This window comes from Podarcis muralis, chromosome 17 (assembly GCF_964188315.1).
Source record: "Podarcis muralis chromosome 17, rPodMur119.hap1.1, whole genome shotgun sequence".
Lineage (NCBI taxonomy): Eukaryota > Metazoa > Chordata > Lepidosauria > Squamata > Lacertidae > Podarcis > Podarcis muralis.
In genome coordinates, this window is record NC_135671.1 from 29,508,383 (window position 1) to 29,529,630 (window position 21,248).

The window sequence follows — 21,248 nt, forward strand, 5'->3', positions numbered from 1 at the left end:
AGATGTTGCGCCCGGTGCGGCCGGCCCCCCCTGCACCCCCCACGCTACGCCACTGCTCCTCACCACTATGAGCTGAATAAAGAGCATGAAATCACTTTGCGACTCTGAGTATATTTCACCCTCCCTTCAGATGTGAAGGAAATAAGCAGCTATCCTATCTTTAAAAGACATCTGAAGGCAGCCCTGTTCAGGGTAGTTTTTAATATTTAATGCTGTACTGTTTTTAACATTTGATTGGGAGCTGCCCAGAGTGGCTGGGGAAACTCAGCCAGATGGGTGGGGTATAAATAAATTATTATTATTATTATTATTATTATTATTATTATTATTATTATTCCATCTTGCAATTTTTCAAACTTCAGATTGTTTGGATTTGAATTGTGACTCTCTCCTTTTCTATCCTCAGATTCTTTTTAAGGCTTTTGATTTGACATATGCTCCACAATGGGGCTAGCAGGGAATTGCATGAACCAATCCAATCTGATTGTAGCCTCTTTTTTTCTCATGACAGAGGAAGAAAACCCCGCCAGCAATATAACAATTCATAAGCAAGGAAAGATTAACTGTGTGCACAGGATTTGCTTGTCATGTTCTCTTTCTTAATCATGCAGCCTTCAGTGGTCCAGATCTTACAGTTAATGAGATCTGGAGCGTTTAGGTCCACACAGGTTTGATGGAGCTGCTCCAGTTGGTCACAGAAGTGAAAGCCTGGCCAACTGGCTTATATTGGCTCTTTGGGACATTCTTGGTAAATGCAGGAAAGCACCAGCAACAAGGAATAGCAATCCAATGAGGCAGCAGCTTTGTCTTTTGTTTTCATCCTAGTAAGTTTTTTGAGGCTCTCTGAATTCTCTGCTTGGAGAACAATGCGATGTGCAACATAGAATGTTGGCATCTTAACCACAGACGAAACTCTGAGGCCCACAAAATCATGTCATTAGGAGAAAGCGCCCTGAAAACAAAAACAGCAGTAAATATATTTGACAGGCTCAACTCATTTTGCTTATTTTCTGCTTCCTGTGGGATAAGAGGAAGACTAAAACCTTTTCATGGATTAGAAGTAAGCTCCCGGGTAACCATTGTTGCATTGTAATCTTCTGGCATACCCTGGGAATTCTTTGGAAGTCAGAGCGATTTTTTATTTATTTTTTGGTATATTTATCTTGATACAGAATAATTTGTGCAACCTAAACCCACAGCATTTATCTTTTCTTTCTTACACTGTTTTCCCAAAAAAAGTAGGAGCTGGATATTTTTAAATTTTTAATCTCTCAGTTTTCCTTCCCTACAACAACTTTTGTTCTCCTGTCAAAGATAATCGGAGCAGCCCTGCAGTAGGAAATGAATGTCGGAGCATGCAGTGACTTAGAGTAAAATTAGGTTCTAAAGAAGTTAGCAGAACCCTTTCTTTCCAAGGCACCTGCAAACAAAGAGAGAGATCTTAACGGGCTTCACTCATGATCTCTTAGGCCTGTCCTTCAGGCTTTCTGAACCTGGGTCCAAAAGGAGGTCTTCTGGAGGTCTCAACGCAAGGGAGAGAAGCCCAAGCCTGACTGCCTCACTTTGGCCAGTATGTGGCTGTGTATATGAACTGCAGCTGTTTGGCACATTGTGATTGATTGATTGATTTGTCTGCTGTCAAAACTCTACTTGTTCAAAAATACCCCTTTTACCTCCCCCCCCTTGAGAATTTAGCAGGCATTGAAGACGATAAAGACACTGATCCAGGTGTTTGCAATGGACTTGTGCAACGGATTTTGGCCGAGAGAAGACCTCATGAATAATGCCACATCCGCATGATGCTGCTGCCCACAGATTTAATCATTAGCTACCAGTTGGGAAATGTTGCCAGACCTGTTCCTTGCTGCAGCATTATAAAAGCCTATTCTAGTCATGATGACATTAGGGGACTTCAAACAAGTAAGGTAAGGGAGTATGACTCATAAAAAAGAGCTACTGGGACACAAGCCTTGGTTTTCAGGGGGTGGGGGAAACAGTAGCTAACTGTTGTTATTCTATCCCTCCAGGAAACCTTATAAGCCCACAATATGCTTAAAAGAGTTCTGAAGGCAGAGAGAAGCAAATTGCAAGTGAAAACATCATTTCTCCAAGGCCATCTTCTTGCCTGTAAGCCATTTGGGTGATTCCTGTGAAGACCAGGAACCCAGTCCAGACGCAACTAGTACACTCAAACTGGCCTGAATGGTCTCATGGACACATCCTGACAGTTAGGTATTCATGCACACTTGCTTTACTGTATCCTGTCCCCATAAAAACAACCCAGCCTCCTGGTCTGACCTACTCCCCGTCACATCCCCTTCATCCTGTGGTTCAGGAAACCTGCAACAGAATTCAGGAGGGTGTCCCAGTTTCAGTGGCGTAGGAAGAGGGGTGGGACACGGGTGGCGCTGTGGGTTAAACCACAGAGCCTAGGACTTGCCGATCAGAAGGTCAGCGGTTTGAAGCCCTGCGACGGGGTGAGCTCCCGTTGCTCAGTCTCTGCTCCTGCCAACCTAGCAGTTAGAAAGCACGTCAAAGTGCAAGTAGATAAATAGGTACCACTCCGGCGGGAAGGTAAACGGGGTTTCCTTGCACTGCTCTGGTTTGCCAGAAGCGGCTTAGTCATGCTGACCACATGACCTGGAAGCTGTACGCCTGCTCCCTTGGCAAATAAAGCGAGATGAGTGCCACAACCCCAGAGTCGGCCATGACTGGACCTAACAGTCAGGGGTCCCTTTACCTTAGGAAGAGGGGTGCGGGCCGCCCCAGGTGTCATCACTGAGGGGGTGACAAAATATCAAAAATATGTGTTTTTGAAAAACAACAACTCCTGCACCCACCGCACACCCCTTCCTACGCCACTGCTGGAGCCCCCTCCCCTCGAGTGATTTCCAGAAACCAGAAGCATTGCTGCCTCCAACTTTGAAGGCAGAGCACAGCCTTTGACAGCCCTCTCCTCCATGAATCTGCCTAATCCAGAGGCGTAGCTAGGTGAGGCGGAGGCACTGGGTGCCACACTGCGGGGTCTGCAGCCTGCCTGAGCCACACATCTCTCCTGCCTGCAAGTTGTGTGCTGCTTTTTCGAGCAGTGTGGGGCTTGCGTCTGCCCACTGCCTCAGCCGCCCTACAGCTGAGGGGGAGGCTGTGGAGAGGCTTAACGCAGCGCACCCTGCCTTGGCTCGCCCCACCCCCATGGGCAGCTTGCCCTGACCCCATGGGTGGCTTGCTCCGCCCCTGGCTGCAGGGCGCGCGTACCGCTCCGGGCACCCAAGCGGCTAGTTACGTCGCTACCCAGTTGGGGAGCTATGTAAAACCCTGGTAATAATTTCACACAAGGCATTCTGCTGCCTCCCGCATTCCACATCCAGAATCTGACCAGGCTGGCAACTGAATCTTATTTCAGTGCTGCTGATGGGACAACGCCCTTCACAAGAGCAGAAGGCTAGCTTAGGAGGGGCTGTCTCACTCTGCCGAGTGGTAGTGCCCATCCTGATTCCAATTTGGTTTTGTGAGAAGACAGTCCTTTAAGAGACTCAGCAAACACACTGGCCCCCATCCCCACCTCCTGCTCATGAGACAGAGGAGTCCCATTGTTCTAGGAACCTTGCACTCATACCTCTGTAATGCTCCTGTTGCATGAGGAGACCTACTGTATCAGAACAAATGTTTATCTATTCCAGCATCCTGCCTTCCACAGTGGCCAGGATGCTTCCAGGAAGCCTACCACACAGGCATGAAGACAGCTCTTCCAGGGTTGTTCTGGTCACCTCAGTTTTACAGCAGGAACGTCTGATCCATGTGTAGTGCTTCAGCTGAGCAGAAGGTGCTTATCTCTGCCTCTCCTTTGAAGACCAAGACTGGGTTTCATCCTAACATTAAACACCCTTGCTTGACGACTGACAGATGGGTCATGTGCTGTTGTGTGTGGTTCAGCAGCAGTGGTGCATCACACAGGGTTGGGTGCTGGGCTTCTGGAACTATGGCTTCTGAATTTTGTCCAGCCTCCCTGGGGCAGAAGCTATCCATTTGATACCTGCCACCATCAACATCAAAAGGGACGCGGGTGGCGCTGTGGGTTAAACCACTGAGCCTAGGACTTGCTGATCAGAAGGTCGGCAGTTCGAATCCCCAGAATGTGGTGAGCTCCTGTTGCTAGGTCCCTGCTCCTGCCAACCTAGCAGTTTGAAAACACGTCAAAGTGCAAGTAGATAAATAGGTACCACTCCGGTGGGAAGGTAAGCGGCGTTTCCATGCGCTGCTCTGGTTCGCCAGAAGTGGCTTCGTCATGCTGGCCACATGACCCGGAAGCTGTATGCCGGCTCCCTCGGCCAATAAAGCGAGATGAGCGCTGCAGCCCCAGAGTCGGTCACGACTGGACCTAATGGTCAGGGGTCCCTTTACCTTTACCTTACCATCAACAGCTAACATTACATACTATCAGAGCTTTCATATCCTCCCTGCACCCAGCAACTCATTGTTGTCCTGGGAGCTTGGGAAGAGAGCTTAGATATTTTAAGGCACAGATGGGTCAGTACTGGAGAGCTCCATCCTGCAGCCAGGAATAGGATGCACCTTTCATTACTGCAACACAAGCGCCCACCTCAGCAACATGGGCCTTCTTCTAGTATGGCATTTTTGGCATTTTACAACACTTTAAACTATGCAAAGACTTGAACAAAGAATGTGACCTCTGAAGGAGGTGTGTTATGGCATCATTTCTTCTCCATGCTCCTTTACTCCTCTCTGCCCCCACTGGGCTTGGGTCCACAGCTAGTTAACTTGACTCACCATACAATACAGCGTGCCTGGCATTCCTTCTTACAATTGTCATAATGAATTCTTGGAAACCAGTGGAGCGATGCACATGCTGGTTTTCTGCAAGGCAAAGGCATATCAGCAGGAAACCGGCTGGTTTATTAGGGGACAGAATGTGATCAGAAAGACAACACCCCTGTTGCCCTTTTCAAATGCCTTTTATAGGGAGTTCTTTGGGTCTGCAAACCCCCTCTAAATAGGAAAGGCCGCTAGGAGAACTCTTGCAGATTCTCGGTGGCTTATTTTACCCAAGACAGCTGGGTGAATGATTAATGCTTTGCTGTGTCAGGTGTTCTTTATCGTTTGTCCCTCCCCCCACCTCTAGATAATTAGTTGGAACTTGGTATTCAATAATGCTGCCTTTGTTAAATGCCTGGTAGATGAGGTAAGCCTGCAGAACTGAGGCCAGTGCATTTAGAGCAAAGCTTGCCCTTCTCAGAATTTCCCCCCAAAGTTTGGGGCAGTAGGTGGAAACTTGGTAGGAAAGAGTGAGAAAGTGGAAACATCTGAGAGACGCTTGTTCTTTCTATAAAGAACACAATATAGAAACATAGCTGGGCTTCCTATTTCAATTTATTCAGTAACAATTTACTTCCACCCATGGAATCCTGAGAACAAGGCATCCCCACCGAAGAATGGTGGGGTCTCATTGAGCTCCAGATCCTAGGATGGTTTGAAGGAAGCCATGTGTGAGGGACAGCAGAGCCAGACCAGAGCTTGGGGATGCAGTGCCTCAGAATTCCACCAGAGGGCTGAGGTCTCGCTCTGATTGGCTACCAGGCCAGAAGGGGGTGGAGCCAGCACTTTGGGAGAGAGAATGAAAGAAGCCATTTCTGATTGGGAGATGGTTGCAGAGAGAGCAGCAGGAAGAGGCGAGACAAAGAGTTGGTTCTCTGTGTGGGACATCCACTCTGAGAGAAAGGAGTCTCTGAGCTTAGATTGGAAGACAGTGTTTAGTGTCTTGGGAGAGAATTCAGACAGCATTGGCTGTACATTCTGCATGGAGCAAAAATGTTTTGTCACCATGTATGACAATTGCTTCCATTTTCCCATTATTTGTTTTATTTCCTATATTCCTTTCATCATTTTGATACAATTAGCACACCAGACCATGGATACAAGGAATATACTGAGAAAACAAGTGGTTTGTTTTGGCTTGCGGGTGTGTATTTGCACTGGCACTCTCTCACAAACGCACAACAGCAACCATGCATGAGGCCGGTATTTGCTAGTTGCTTCAAAGGTATGCTGAGACGTCTAACAAGGTACAGAGAAAGGAGTTCTTTGTTACAATTTACTAAACTAGCCCATCTCCTTTGTGAATCATTAATGATGCTGATGGCCTGGTAAATTTACTTTGGCTGTAAATCTATAAATGGCATGGGAAGATGTGGTAGAATGATTTCCATATCTGACTTCAAAATAGGAACATTTGAGTTGAATGAAAGGTACTAGGAAGAGATAAATTTAAAATCACGGGGGCTGGACTAAAGGTAGCATCGTGTCAGGGATAGAAAAATAAACCTAATTCCTGTATTCAGATGCATCAACAAGAAATTTGACATTAGCATAAACTGGGATTAGTTACGATTTCACCCTCACTTCTCCATTAACAAGCCATATCCTTTCCATTCACCCATGTCCCATTTGTCACAAATTGTAACCATTTGGAGTGCTGGTTCTGACTCCTGATTGCCTCTAAAGTGTGCCAGGCCCTGCTGTGAGCACAGCTGGAGCAAATATGTGGAAATGATCTTTGCATGAACTGAACCTGCCATGGAGACTCTATTTGCGCAGCAGACCTGATTTCCACATTACTGTTGCGATTCGTTGGGTCACCATATTGTAGGAACCAGGATGCTTGTGTATAACCACCCCGTTTGAATTCCCGGCACAGGGAAATCTAGCATGTTAGGGATAAGATTACATAAACTTTCCCTGATATCAAGCCATCTATGAGGAGGGTGATTTTTGTTGTAGCTTGAATGTCTCCCACATTCAATTCAATCACAAACTGACTTGCCTATAGTTAATCATGATTGTGTTTGTGGAGACTTGTTGTTGTTGTTTAGTCGTTTAGTCGTGTCCGACTCTTCATGACCCCATGGACCAGAGCACGCCAGGCACTTCTGTCCTCCACTGCCTCCCGCAGTTTGATCAAATTCATGCTGGTAGCTTCAAGAACACCATCCAACCATCTCATCCTCTGTCGTCCCCTTCTCCTTGTGCCCTCCATCTTTCCCAACATCAGGGTCTTTTCCAGGGAGTCTTCTCTTCTCATGAGGTGGCCAAAGTATTGGAGCCTCAGCTTCACGATCTGTCCTTCCAGTGAGCACTCAGGGCTGATTTCCTTAAGAATGGAGAGGTTTGATCTTCTTGCAGTCCATGGGACTCTCAAGAGTCTCCTCCAGCACCATAATTCAAAAGCATCAATTCTTCGGCGATCAGCCTTCTTTATGGTCCAGCTCTCACTTCCATACATTACTACTGGGAAAACCATAGCTTTTACTATACGGACCTTTGTTGGCAAAGGATCTGGAGCTCTGCTTTTTAAGATGCTGTCTAGGTTTGTCATTGCTTTTCTTTTGTCATTGCTTTTCTTTGTGGAGACTAGGCTTGGACAATCCTTGGACAATCTCAGCTTCCAAATCTGGGTGGCAGGCTTGTTTCAGCCAAGGGAGTGGGGGGCATGGCTTGCTGAAGAGTCAAATGGCAGCTTGATTTCCAGTCTTTGGCAGCCTGGGGAATACAATCTTCCCAAAGGACTGCAATATTGCTCTTTCTTCTTTTTCTCAGGACACCTCCTGAAAGGTAATGCTGCAGGGCTTGTGTGATCTGAAAAGTAAATTAGCAAGGCTTGCCTGGCAGGAAGCTAGAGCTCCTGATTACTTGGCGCTCTTGGAGGACCCTTGTGAGGAAACAATGGAAACTCATCTGCACAGCCCACGAGACACCCTGCTCCATGGAGAAATATAATGGAAAGGCTTTCTTGAGAACGAAATGGGCTCACCTTTTTCTTCTTATACAGTGGTACCTCGGGTTAAGTACTTAATTTGTTCCGGAGGTCTGTTCTTAACCTGAAACTGTTCTTAACCTGAAGCACCACTTTAGCTAATGGGGCCTCCTGCTGCTGCTGCGCCGCTGGAGCCCGATTTCTGTTCTTATCCTGAAGCCTTGCAGGTACAGGAGGTGTGAAAGGAAAAGAGAAGTACAGTGGTACCTCGGGTTAAGTACCGTATTTTTTGCTCTATAAGACTCACTTTTTCCCTCCTAAAAAGTAAGGGGAAATGTGTGTGCATCTTGTGGAGCGAATGCAGGATGCGTAGCTATCACAGAAGCCAGAACAGCAAGAGGGATTGCTGCTTTCACTGCGCAGCGATCCCTCTTGCTGTTCTGGCTTCTGAGATTCAGATTTTTTTTTTCTTGTTTTCCTCCTCCAAAAACTTGTGGTCTGGTGCGCCCTTTAGAGCGAAAAATACGGTACTTAATTCGTTCCAGAGGTCCGTACTTAACCTGAAACTGTTCTTAACCTGAAGCACCACTTTAGCTAATGGGGCCTTCTGCTGCTGCCGTGCCGCCGGAGCACGATTTCTGTTCTCATCCTGAAGCAAAGTTCTTAACCTGAAGCACTATTTCTGGGTTAGCGGAGTCTGTAACCTGAAGCGTATGTAACCTGAAGCGTATGGAACCCGAGGTACCACTGTATGAGATAATTGTATGCAGCATTGCCCTTTGAGTTGTCTCCTGGTTTCCCCCTCCCCGCTGTATTTTCATTTTATTGTTCTATTTTTCTTTTTATTTGTTAAACTCATTATTCTGACTGCATTTTGCATGCGCTTATGTCAATAACCATTCTATATGAAAAATGATGACGACTACAACGTTTCTTATTAAAAGGAGAAAAACCAACCAAGGTAGTTCCTTGATTAGGCTGCAATCATATATCCACTTAAAGGTAAAGGGTAAAGGGACCCCTGACCATTAGGTCCAGTCGTGACTGACTCTGGGGTTGCGACGCTCATCTCGCTTTATTGGCCGAGGGAGCTGGCGTACAGCTTCCGGTTCATGTGGCCAGCATGACTAAGCCACTTCTGGTGAACCAGAACAGTGCACGGAAACGGCGTTTACCTTCCCACTGGAGCGGTACCTATTTATCTACTTGCACTTCGACGTGCTTTCGAACTGCTAGGTTGGCAGGAGCAGGGACCGAGCAACGGGAGCTCACCCCATTGCGGGGATTCGAACCGCCAACCTTCTGATCGGCAAGTCCTAGGCTCTGTGGTTTAACCCACAGCGCCACCCCTGACAGTAAATCCCACTGAACTAAAACTATCAACACCTACTAGTTATTATGACACTATTTTGCCCTCAAGATCAGAGACAGCAGATGTCCTCTTTGTGACTTTCCATGGGCATCTCCTTGACCACTTTGAGAACAGAATGTGGGACTAGACGGGCTTTGGGCTGATCCAGCCAGCAGGATTCTTCCTAGAGCCAGTGTGGTGTAGTGGTTCAGAGTGGTGGACTCGTAATCTGGTGAACCGGGTTTGTGTCTCCGCTCCTCCACCTGCAGCTGCTGGGTGACCTTGGGCTAGTCACACTTCTCTGAAGTCTCTCAGACCCACTCACCTCACAGAGTGTTTGTTTTGGAGGAGGAAGGGAAAGGAGAGTGTTAGCTGCTTTGAGACTCCTTAGGGTAGTGATAAAGTGGGATATCAAATCCAAACTACTACTACTACTACTCTTCTTCTTCTTCTTCTTCTTCTTCTTCTTCTTCTTCTTCTTCTTCTTCTTCTTCTTCTGGCCTTCCCTCAGTATACACATGCATCAGATTGTATTGTATTTGCTTGATGTGAGCACATTTCTAGCATATAATCTAAACATGAGATTAGATGATTGCCCAAAATGCTATATATTTTTCAAGAGATCCATGAGCATTGATAAAAGTGCAAGTTTGATACCAGAACATTTTCTTTTCACTGTGCTGGAAAAAGCCACAGATTGTAGCATTTATTTATTCTTAAAATATTTCTGTCAATAACGATCTAGCATGCCTTTATCCTGTGGTACAGAACTTAGTGCTGTGGGCCTCTCTCTCTGTGTGCGCACGTGTGCGTTTTAAGAGAACACGCCATATGGAACAAAACAGAAACAGAAAAAGTTTTAGTGGACATTGGTAGTGAGTATTAATTAGAGCAATGAAAGCTAATAAAAACTAAATAATATAATTATGTACACTATTGTGTTTTATGTAGACATTTTTCCAAAGTGTAAGTCATTTAAAAAGGCTTTCAGTTCAGTCTTCCCCCTTCAGTTCCTGCCCTTCCCTCATGAGTCCAATATTTATAATTAAATGCAGTCCTAAATATTGGCCCAAAGCAAGGACGTTTTCCCAAATAAGCCTCCAATTTCCCCCTCCCCTTCTCCCAACATGTTCCTAATTATATGAACAAGCTCAACTATTATGGGACCTTCTGGTGAGATTCAATGGTTAGAGAATGCCCCCTCTATTTTTTAGACCAGAACTTGAAAGAAGATTTCCATTTCCATATTGATGTGTTATAGATTTCCAGGTTCACTTTATTTATTTATTTTATCATGTGCACAAACCCTTCATTTCACTTTTTATACTAAAAAAGGACTTCATGAAACAAAAATAACTTATGATTATATGAAATGTAACTTTAACCAATCACATAACTATACATATTAATAGAAAAAAGATACTCTATTTCTTTTTTTAGGCAATGCAATATGCAACAGATATATGCCAACGATAATAAAAATCAGACAGATATACAATATGGTATAAAGGATTCAACTCTATATAAAGGAGGAACATATATAAATATGTACAAGAAAATGTGAGATAGAAAACACGTTTCCACATACTGTACCATCTTCTCCCATGAAAGTGCTTTGCATGAGCAACACTATACAACAAGATGCTCCACTTTGCCTATAAAATCAACACAACACCCTGTTAACTAACCCATCTCTTTGATTTCTGTTCCTTTAAAAAAAATCTCACATAAAAAGTGCTCAGGTTCTTTTTGCATTCCTTTTTAAAAATGCTGCTATAAAATGGTACAGTCAAAACACAATTAATTACCTTTCTTAAAAAATATATTATAATAATGGAATGAGAACAACAGTACTAACACGAAAATGCTTCCGCAAGTGACACAAGTAAACCGGAACAATTGACTTCTGATACAAAATTCCTTTTTTGAAGGTGCATGTGAACTCCAGTGTACATTTCTTCTGAAGATGGATATAAAGACTTTATCAGAAGTTGATAAAGATGGGCAGCCCCATCTCTTGATTTAGCAGAGCCAGCCTGAGAGAAAATTTATTATTAAGCCTCCAATGAGCTTTTACTCTCACATAAGAGTCTAGAGGGTGGCAACGAAGGAGTTAAAACAGCACAAACCTGCAGCGATTTTCTTGTCCTGCAATGATATACCTACTAATGGCTGTGGAGAAACAAGATTCTCTTCTACATGTGTGGGCGTTTTCGCTCTCTTGCACAGAGAAGCCAAGGGGCTATTAAAAGTGCAGTGGGAATTGGTTGCTTATGCAACACAACTTTGCAGTGTTGCCGTAGACCTACTCCGAGAAGAGTGGAAGATGCAAGCTAGTGTGCATCTGTATAATGTCTTCTCCTTTCTAAATCTTGACATAAAAATAGTTTATACCGAATCCCTTTAAACAGGCATTATTATCCGGCTAGCAAAAAAACCCGAAGCACCATTTTTGTAACACAACAGTCCCCTAGCGAAATAAAATATCCAAGAGTTCAGTAAAGTGCAGCCCTCTTTTCAACAAACCAGTTGGAGTACGACAAGATGAGTTGTGGAATCTGCTCATTCTGGGATGCAAGTCAGAGTGGGTGCTTCTAACAGAGCAGTCAATGTGAAACTGCAGACTGCAGAATAGCAGACCCGGTTCTCCCCTGGAGCAAGGCAAGCCTGGACTTGAGGATCACTTGGACACCACCATATGGGGACAAAATATAAGCCGCTGTGACGTCTCCCAAGGAGGAGCAGGGCATGAGACCTGTCCTGTATAGACCGTCAAGTCAATGGGACTTACTTCTGAGTAGATATGTAATGGACTGTAGTGTAAGAAACAAAATGACCCCATAAGATCATGGCAGCCCATACAGAAGCACACAAGACACATCTCAAATAAAGATCCATTATGTGAGAGAGCTGGACCATAAAGAAGGCTGATCACCGAAGAATTGATGGTTTTGAATTATGGTGCTGGAGGAGACTCTTGAGAGTCCCATGGACTGCAAGAAGATCAAACCTATCCATTCTGAAGGAAATCAGCCCTGAGTGCTCACTGGAAGGACAGATCGTGAAGCTGAGGCTCCAATACTTTGGCTACCTCATGAGAAGAGAAGACTCCCTGGAAAAGACCCTGATGTTGGGAAAGATGGAGGGCACAAGGAGAAGGGGACGACAGAGGACGAGATAGTTGGATAGTGTTCTTGAAGCTACCAACATGAGTTTGACCAAACTGCAGGAGGCAGTGGAAGACAGGAGTGCTTGGTGTGCTCTGGTCCATGGGGTCACGAAGAGTCGGACACGACTAAATGACTAAACAACATGTGAGAGAGGATGCATTAAGCTCCTGCTCTTCAAAATGTGGTCAGGAACCTCCTGCTCATTCTGCAGAGAGCAGTCCTGGATCTCTGCCCCAAATCCTGCCCTTAGGACACTATAGCATTTTCAGTTAAAATGAGCCTATGCTTGTAATGGTAACAGATGTAATTTGGCTCCAGATACCTGGTCTTTCTTGGACCCCCAAACTCCAGGGTACAATGATTGAGTCTTGACTAATATTTAAGCTGTCAAGTGCAATCATTTGAGGATTGTCACAGACTTTTCCAAAGACTAAAACTAAGTCTTCACAGAATGGTTGGAATCTTCCCTTCTTTTTCCAGATGTTAAGCCCAGATTCAAAGGTCCCCACCTGCATCCAGGGACCTGCTTCTGTCTCTAGTCACTGTGTTGATTTGTCTGGCAAAACTGACTATAGAATGGGGGATTCAGGAATCTGTTCTCCATCCATCGAATAGGAAGTCAAAGCTGACCATTTTTCATGGGCGGCATGTATAGACCTGATCCAGCATAGATTGGATTTGCCATAAACCATGAGGGTTCATCTCGACTGAAGTTTCTAAGCACCGCCCACTGATTTTTCTCCCACTGTATGTTACATCACTTCTAGACTTTTTCAGCTGCATCCAGGGGCACCAGCTTGGGGGCGGGGCTGAGGGATCTTGGCACCCCCAAAGTTTCAAGGAGGGGGCTGGGGCCCCTCAATATCACACAGCGATGTTTGCACACTGTGTGATGTGCTCAACACACCAGCAGGACAAACCCAAGTGCCTGGCCACATCCCTCTGTCTTCTGCTGTGTCAAGTTCACTTAGTTTTTGCAGGGCAGAGAGCAGGAATTCCACATCAAAACAAGACTGAAAGGACCCCAGGCTCTGAGTGTAGGATATTTTTATCTCCCATAGCCGGTTAAGGTGCTTTCAGGATCTGATTTGGCAAGGGGGAGTCAAACAGAGATCCCCCTTATGGGAATGGGGAGCCAGGGCTTGGCTTTCATAACAGCAGGGAATAGCTTTAGCATGTGGCTTCAGTATACCCATAATTGTACAATTATGACTGGTTTAAAAATGATTAATTTTTCAAAATAATGATTTAGCTTTTGGAAGCCTGTTTCACCATTTCAAAAACTCTTCTCTTTATCCTCGCTAAAAATTAAGTGCATCAATTCCTTTGGCTCTTGGCATAGTCACATTTTGTTCCTCTGTGGTAACACACTATTAACAAGAAAAACACACATTTAGAAATTGCTGAAATGCTTTGGCCCCAATACGAATGGCCCACAATACACATTGCATAAAGAAGTCTGCCATTTTAATTATATAATAATGTAACCATGACAAAGGCCACATCTTGACCATGAAAATTCATTTTCTACTGCCCACACAGGCTCAAAACTATACAACAAAGAATTACCAGCTACATGAATTATTTTGGGATGCATTAAAAACATGGCATGTCGTTTTTATTTTCGTAAGAAAAAGTAAGTAGAAAGAAGAGGAAAGGAATGCATAGATTTAAAAATGATTGAAATACTAACATACCATATTTACAGCAGATGGAATTATAATAGCCCTTTCCATGGAATCTTCTAGAATATATGAGGGACAATGCCAGGAAGGTGCTCGCTTGCAGAATATGCTGGGTTGAACGACATGGGACACAATAAACCTGTGACCAAATGGAGGGGCAACTTGGATCAAGGCTACCATGCTGGGAGGGAGAAGAACAAGCCCTCTCCCAATTTTATGTTTCTTCTATGGAAACCCTTCTTTCCCTGAGGCTGCTGTTAGCTGGAAGGGGGTGAAAAGAAAGGCTTCTTCATTGTACCTGTCTGCCCCCCATAGCAAAAAAGCAAAACACAAGGTTTGGGAGGGGTGGGCTTCCGTTGGAGAAAGCTTAGCACTCTTCCCCCAGAATAACAGCACCATCTGAAATTACCCCCAGCCATCAGATTAAAGAAGGGATACTGGGAGATCTACTACAGCATGTGAAGTCTGAACCCAACACTTGTGGGACCCAGCAAGGTAGTGTTGAAACCCTTCCTTCTCTGGCAGCAGTAGTGAATACACCTTCTTTATGTTGACTTCAAGATCCAATGAAGCTTGCTGGAAACACCTTCAAATATTTGCAAACATTCACAGAGAACTTCTGTTCTTCATGGGGAACATCTAATCCAAATATGTGTGCTTTTTTGAAAAGAACCTTCCATACAGAATTCTACACATGGAATATAAAAATTAAATTATAAAGCATTATTCAATATCAAGTAAGATTAACTCACTCCAATGAAGGACTGCTAAGACACCACAAACAACTCTCTCTCTTTCGGCTAATACAGTTAATACTGTGTTGTTAAAGAGGACTGATGTTCCCAGATTCCAAAAAGAGAGTGGAATGGTGCTGCCTCCACCTCCAATTGGTGCCTCAAAAATCGCTCCTTGTCTTCAGCCCTGCAAGGCTGTGTACTGGGCCTCCAAAGCACCAAACAGGCTCATGATGCAAGGCACTTTTGCTTTTTCAAAAAAAAGTTGTTGCAAATTTCTACAGAGTCCTTTCAGAGGGTTTCCAAAAACTGTGGTGAAAATTTCAACAATTCAGCTAGAAATATAAGAAGCAGTGGTTTTCTTATTCGTTCCCTTTGAAAAGAGGTTTTACCACACACACAAAAAGACTGAATTAAAAAATCAGTTGCTCACACTTCAGCAAGTAAGTTTCAACCAGAATCTTCCCCCTTATATTTATTAGCTGCATCTGTGATGGTCAATGCTATCTGGTAGTGTTTCCTTCGTTTCTTGGGTAATACACTCAGCACTTGAACTGACCACAAAAAGATGGTCCGTAAAAGAGTGGTTCCAATAGGGATTAGATGCAGGAGTATAGCATTTTCCCCTCCTCAGCCTTCAGTGTAAACTGAAGAAAGTTGACTCGGGCAACGATCCACAGCATTTATTTGAAGGAAACTGGAGTCCTCAATTCCATTGCGCAATGAATCACCAAATATATCTGTAGAGCCTGATGGAAGATCATAAACTGGGAAGAGAAGGTGAAAATGAAGAAATTTTGTACATCAAATAGACTGAACTGGAAGAAATTTGGGTATGTTACACAGTAGAAATCTGGGTATAATTACATGTTGCATGCAAACACAGGATTCCTCTTGTGTATTTTCAGAGAGGAAAACATATATGGAGCACTGCAGAAGATAAAGCTGTTTAGAAGGCAATCTGCAACAGAGTGGTTGGCAGGGCAAGGGTTAAGCGCCCTTTCCCTTTCCCGCCAGCCTCCCCTCCCCCGCAAATCTTCTTTTCTACACACAAAACAGTCTTCAGGCTCTCTGTAGTCTCTGCACCTGCTGCTTATCTGCTCAATTAGCTTTGAGATTTATTAGTAGATGCCATAATTTCCTGACATTTCCTTATGAATATTGGTAAATCTTACTATTATCAAATATCTAGCTAAAAAGCACAGGCTAGGTTGGTAAATGATTCGGGGTAATATACGCATGCTCATCGCTTGTGGACTGTAGCAGAAAGAACTTATATACCATATTGGCCTGAATAGAAGCCACACTTTTTTTCCAAATTCCGAGCGTGAAAAGTTAAAGTATGGCTTAAATTCGCGACCTTACAAAAATGGGCTTTTACAATTAATAATAATAATAATAAATTTTATTTATACCCTGCCCTCCCCGGCTAGAGCCAGGCTCAGGGTGGCTAACACCAGTAAAATTACAATAGAAACATAAAGGGGGGGGGGCAATTTAAAATACAGGTTAAAATGCAATTTGAAATGCAGCATCATTTTAAAAGTAGCCCATAGATCAAAATCATAAGGGGAGGGAAGACATCATAGCTGTCAACTTTCCCCTGTTCTTGCAAGGAATCCTATTTGGAATAAGGGAATTTCCCTTAAAAAAAGGGAAACGTTGACAGCTATGGGAAGACATAAGGGTCAGACTGAGTCAAAACCAAAGGCCAGGTGGATCAGCTCTGTCTTGAAGGCCCTGTGGAAAGAAGTCAAGTCCTGCAGGGCCCTAGTCTCTTGTGACAGAGCGTTCCACCAAGTCGGGGCCAGTACTGAAAAGGCCCTGGCCCTAGTTGAGACCAATCTAACCACCTTGCGACTTGGGACCTTCAAGGTGTTGTCATTTGTGGACCTTAAGGTCCTCTGCGGAGCATACCAGGAGAGGCGGTCCCGTAGGTACGTGGGTCCTAAGGCGCATAGGGCTTTAAAGGTCAAAACCAGCACCTTGAACCTGACCCCGTACTCCACCAGGGCAGCTGGTAAAGCACTGGATGAATGTGATCCCATGGCGAGAACCCCATAAGGAGCCTCACTGTGGCATTCTGCACCCGCTGGAGTTTCTGAGTCAGCTTCAAGGGCAGCCCCCCATAGAGCGAGTTAAAATAATAAAGCCAGGAGGTGACCGTCGCATGGATCACTGTGGCCAGATCAGGGCGGGAAAGGTAAGGAACCAACTACTTAATACGGCGGAGATGGAAAAATGCCACCTTTGCTGTGGCTGCAACCTGCACCTCCATGGAAAGGGAGGCGTCGAAGGTTACACCCAAGCTCTTGACAGAAGGCGCTGGCACTAATTGAGCCCCCGCAAGAGATGAGATTTGGCCCCCAACCCCATGTCGTCCTGACCCAGCCAGAAGACCTCTGTCTTTGAAGGATTGAACTTCAACCAGCTCCCACGCAGCCATTTTACATATGGTAAAAGGGAACAAAAAAATGTTTCCTCGCTGATTTGTGAGCTCGAGACTGTTCATTTGCCATTCACGGGTGTGAGTGCCTGTGGAATTGTAGCGAATGAATAGCAATTTGCGATTTGAGCGACTGTACGGTCACTTTTGGGGGCTTGCAAGAGCAAAGGCTTAAATGGGCTTGGAGTTACAAGTCTACCAACTGCAGCAATTTTCAGCCTGTAACCCAATTTTAAGGGAGCGGCTTATATTTGGGTTTTGTCTTTTTTCCTTCCCCACCCCCTTGAATTTTAAAGGTGTGGCTTATTTGTGGGTGTCAGGGAACTGCCATCGGCTCAGGGGCGAGAGGGGAAAAGCCGGATGGGTTACAGAGAGCCCCCAAAGATCGTGGGAAGCAGCTCCTCCTCAGCGGAGGAGAGTAACCACCCCTCCAGTGGAGAGGAGCTTCAGGGCTCGGATGAGGCGAGGCGGTGCCAGGACACCTTGCCTGGGTAAAGCGGGGAGGAGAGAGGTCCTCCGTTACCCACGCCCTCCCTGCGCAGTAGGCTTCCGCGCCGAGAGGGGAAGCGCAGATTGGGCGTCAAGAAACTACTCTGCTGGGGAAGGTTTAAGGACTGCCCACTCACAGATTCTGCCAGTGAATGAGCCAGCCACAGAATAGTGGTGAAGGGTTTTTGGCACCAATAACGAGGCTTTACAGCCGACCAGGGAGGCATTTGCCTGATTGCTCTCGAGTAACCCCCTGATATCCTTACAGCGGCTGTGGCCAATACGTTACGCAATGGAGAGCTGGCCTGGTGTAGTGGCCAATCGGAGAGTCCATAGGGAGGCCTGAACTCCCAGGATCGCCTTCAAGCAAGCCCCACTTCCTCAGCCCCAGCCCTCTCATTGCAAGATGGGGAATTATCATGCTGGCTTTCCTCACAACACAACTTTGAGGTTCACCCCTGGATGATGAAGAGGAAGTGCTTTGAAGACTTTAAAGGGCTACACAGATGTTAAGCATTATTATGCATGAAGGGGTATTTTATTTATTATTACTTATTTATTAATAACATGTATGAACTACCTTTCAAAAAGCACCTGCCTGTTCACATTTTTGGCAAGTCACTAAAGGCCCAGTAGCCAAGTATACCTGTATACAGACCTATGAACCAGTCCTAAGACACAGGTGCTCAGTGTTAAAAGGCTGCAGCAGAACAACTGCGTCCTTTTTTCCTGTCCATTTCTATCTTTGGCCTGTTAGAGGCCCAGTCTAGACTGGATTAAGGGACAGAAACTGCCGATTTTCTTCACAGATGAAAATCTGTTACATGGTGAAAGAGCAGATGGGAATTCTCAGAGATTTGTTTTAAAAGAAACAAATGTTTACAGCTAGCCGTGCAACCCAGTTGAAAGCTGGCAAGGTTACAAACCTACTGAGAACCACTTCACAGGTTACCAAATTCCTATGCAACAAATTATTTAGGAAGGAAGACTACAAAATTGCCACAACTGGCTGTTCATTTCTCAGTATCTTACATGCAAGTTGCAATTCATGACTGACATGTGGAACCAGATTGATATCCTACAAGGTGTGATAATGTTTGAATTGACCCCAGGTTTTCTTAATAAAGGTCCAAAGTGCCTCTGAGAAGGTCCAGACTAGGGAGGAGTGTTGATGTAGGGGGATTAAGGTGTACAGCATTACGAAATGAGTTTCAAATGGGTGTTGGGGATCAGTACACACTTTGGAAACATAGAATATCCTTTCCAGAAAAGAACTCATGAAACTAAGAGCTCTAGAAACCACAGAGTGCACCTTTAACTAACGCAACCACAGTAGGGGTTTACCTGTAATGCCAGAATGCGCTGAAAATGCTCTGTGGAAAACATCAAAACCTGCCTGACCCATAGATGTGGGTACAAGACAATCTTCAAAAGGTGGGACCATATTACAAGTTCCGCCATGTTGCAAATTTCTCTGATTGTCGGCATAATGTGGGGAACAGAATGTTTGCAGCTGCCCATAAACACCTAGAAAGAGAAAAGACATAGAAGTAGATCGAACTCATTTTCTGTATTTACCTCAGTTTCATTTGAAACTTCTCTTTGACGTCGCTTTTCCAGGAAGCTTTGGCAATATATTTCCGACTATTTTAAAGCTGTGCTGTCAAGTCCTTAAAGCAAGTGCCACCCTAGTAATTAATTGTCTTGGCATTTTCATGAGAATTTTCTCTTAAAAATCGTATTTGCTTGCCCTTCTTTAACCTTCAGAAAGTTGCACTTCTCCTGAGTATCTTTTGTCTAATTACAGAAATTCAGCCTTGATGAGAAAAATGGAGAGACACACGAAAACCAAGGCTATGGCAGAAGTTGAAACCACAGCTATGCTTCTCTTAGTCCTAGGCAGTTAAATTGCAGCCCTGAATCCCTAAATTTTCTGAATTCTAGCACTGTTCTGTGAAATGAAGTAATAATAATCTGTTGTGTACCATATCCTGAGCAAAAAGAAAGATTAGTTTTTGGTGACAACAAAAAGTCTCTAGAAAGGAGAGAGTAGGGATTATAAATATTCTTTAAAATTGTTCTTTATATATGAAGCAATGTCCTCAATTTAGTCCTCAATAGAATTGGGTAAAGCTTGAAAAAAATGCACATAATGTTTTACTATTAAACTGTATTGGAAGGTGGGGAAATTAGTGCTTCGAAAATAATAGGCAAAGGGTGATAATTATACATTTATAATTTTACATTCTTGTGTCTTGGGAGAGAGGGACATATTTTGTTCCATGACTCATACTTTTTAACACTGGGCAATCTTGTGTAAATCAGCATTCCTCCCAGAGCATTTGGGATTCAGAATAGGGCATTGTGAGAAGTTCTAAACCGAGAAGGAGTGTGGAACAATGTCAAAAGAACATTTTCAGCCTGGCTTTGCCTAAGTCTTGCCAGCTGGCTTCACGTACCAGAGATGGAAATAGCTGTTTCTGGTAACTGCTGTGACTCAGCTGTAAAGTCTCACAGTGTGGCCACGGCTGGTTGGGACAGCAGTTATTTTTAAGAATGCTTTTCAAGTATGCACAAAGTGCCATTGAGAGTAATGAGCTAAAATCTGTTTTGGAAAGTTGTTGTTTTCTATTATTTTACTATGGCCACTTTTCTTCTTAAATGTCAGCATAGAGCAGAAGAGGGGAGATCTGTTGCAAATAGCCAGTACAGTTGGCAAACCAGTTCCTTTAGAGAAATAAGGTAGCATATTTTCCTAAAGGAAAAAGAGTTAAGAAAGGTGAAAGCATTAGGACTGAAGAGAGTTGTAGTGCCTTGTTCCTCTGTTGACGTCTTCATGGGTACACAGATGGATGTTTCCATATGCAAGTTTGTGTGCCTCAATCTACCAATGAGTGCTTCAGTTTTAAGCCTTTGAAACTTATTTCCCTTCACACTTGTGGGTGGCCTTGATGGGATCTATTTGTGCTGTGTGTTGCGGTCCCCTCCCTCAATTAGTACCTCTCTGTCCACCACCAGTTCAGGAAACCTGAGGTTAGTTGTAGACATGTGCACAGCACGTACCTTTCCTTGCCTTTATTTATTTTTGAAACACAGGTTTTGCGAGAAAGAGCAGTAGAAAACAAAAACAAAGGAAGGAAGGAAGGAAGGAAGCTTGCTACTCCCAGTCAGGCAAGCCTTTGGAACTGCTTGCCTGAAAAGTTGCTATAGTGGTACCTCGGGTTACATACACTTCAGGTTACAGACTCTGCTAACCCAGAAATAGTGCTTCAGGTTAAGAACTTTGCTTCAGGATGAGAACAGAAATCATGCTCTGGCGTCGCTGCGGCAGGTCAGGAGGCCCCATTAGCTAAAATGGTGTTTCAGGTTAAGAACAGTTTAAGGTTAAGTACGGACCTCTGGAACGAATTAAGTACCACATTTTTCGCTCTAAAGGACGCACCAGACCACAAGGCGCACCTAGTTTTTGGAGGAGGAAAACAAGAAAAAAACTATTCTGAATCTCAGAAGCCAGAACAGCAAGAGGGATCGCTGCGCAGTGAAAGCAGCAATCCCTCTTGCTGTTCTGGCTTCTGGGATAGCTGCGCAGCCTGCATTCACTCCAC

General features: G+C 44.5%; 1 protein-coding gene and 1 long non-coding RNA gene across 5 annotated transcripts in view; one reads left to right on the forward strand and one right to left on the reverse strand.

Moving 5' to 3' along the window:
* The first annotated feature begins 1,691 nt into the window (after window positions 1–1,691).
* LOC114588120 (uncharacterized) lies at window positions 1,692–4,210 on the forward strand. Its single transcript, XR_003704379.2, has 3 exons — window positions 1,692–1,925; window positions 2,028–2,232; window positions 3,681–4,210. It is a non-coding gene; the product is annotated as an uncharacterized LOC114588120 (long non-coding RNA).
* A 6,156-nt stretch (window positions 4,211–10,366) lies between these two features.
* GLIS3 (GLIS family zinc finger 3) overlaps window positions 10,367–21,248 on the reverse strand; it is a 194,155-nt gene continuing 183,273 nt past the window's right edge. For all 4 annotated transcript variants that reach the window (XM_077921035.1, XM_077921033.1, XM_077921036.1 and 1 more), the window contains 2 exons: window positions 18,988–19,170; window positions 10,367–15,475 (listed from right to left, as the gene is read on the reverse strand). In XM_077921035.1, coding sequence (XP_077777161.1) covers window positions 15,339–15,475; window positions 18,988–19,170 — 320 coding nt within the window. In that variant the 3' untranslated portion in view covers window positions 10,367–15,338. The remainder of the gene's footprint in view (window positions 15,476–18,987; window positions 19,171–21,248) is intronic.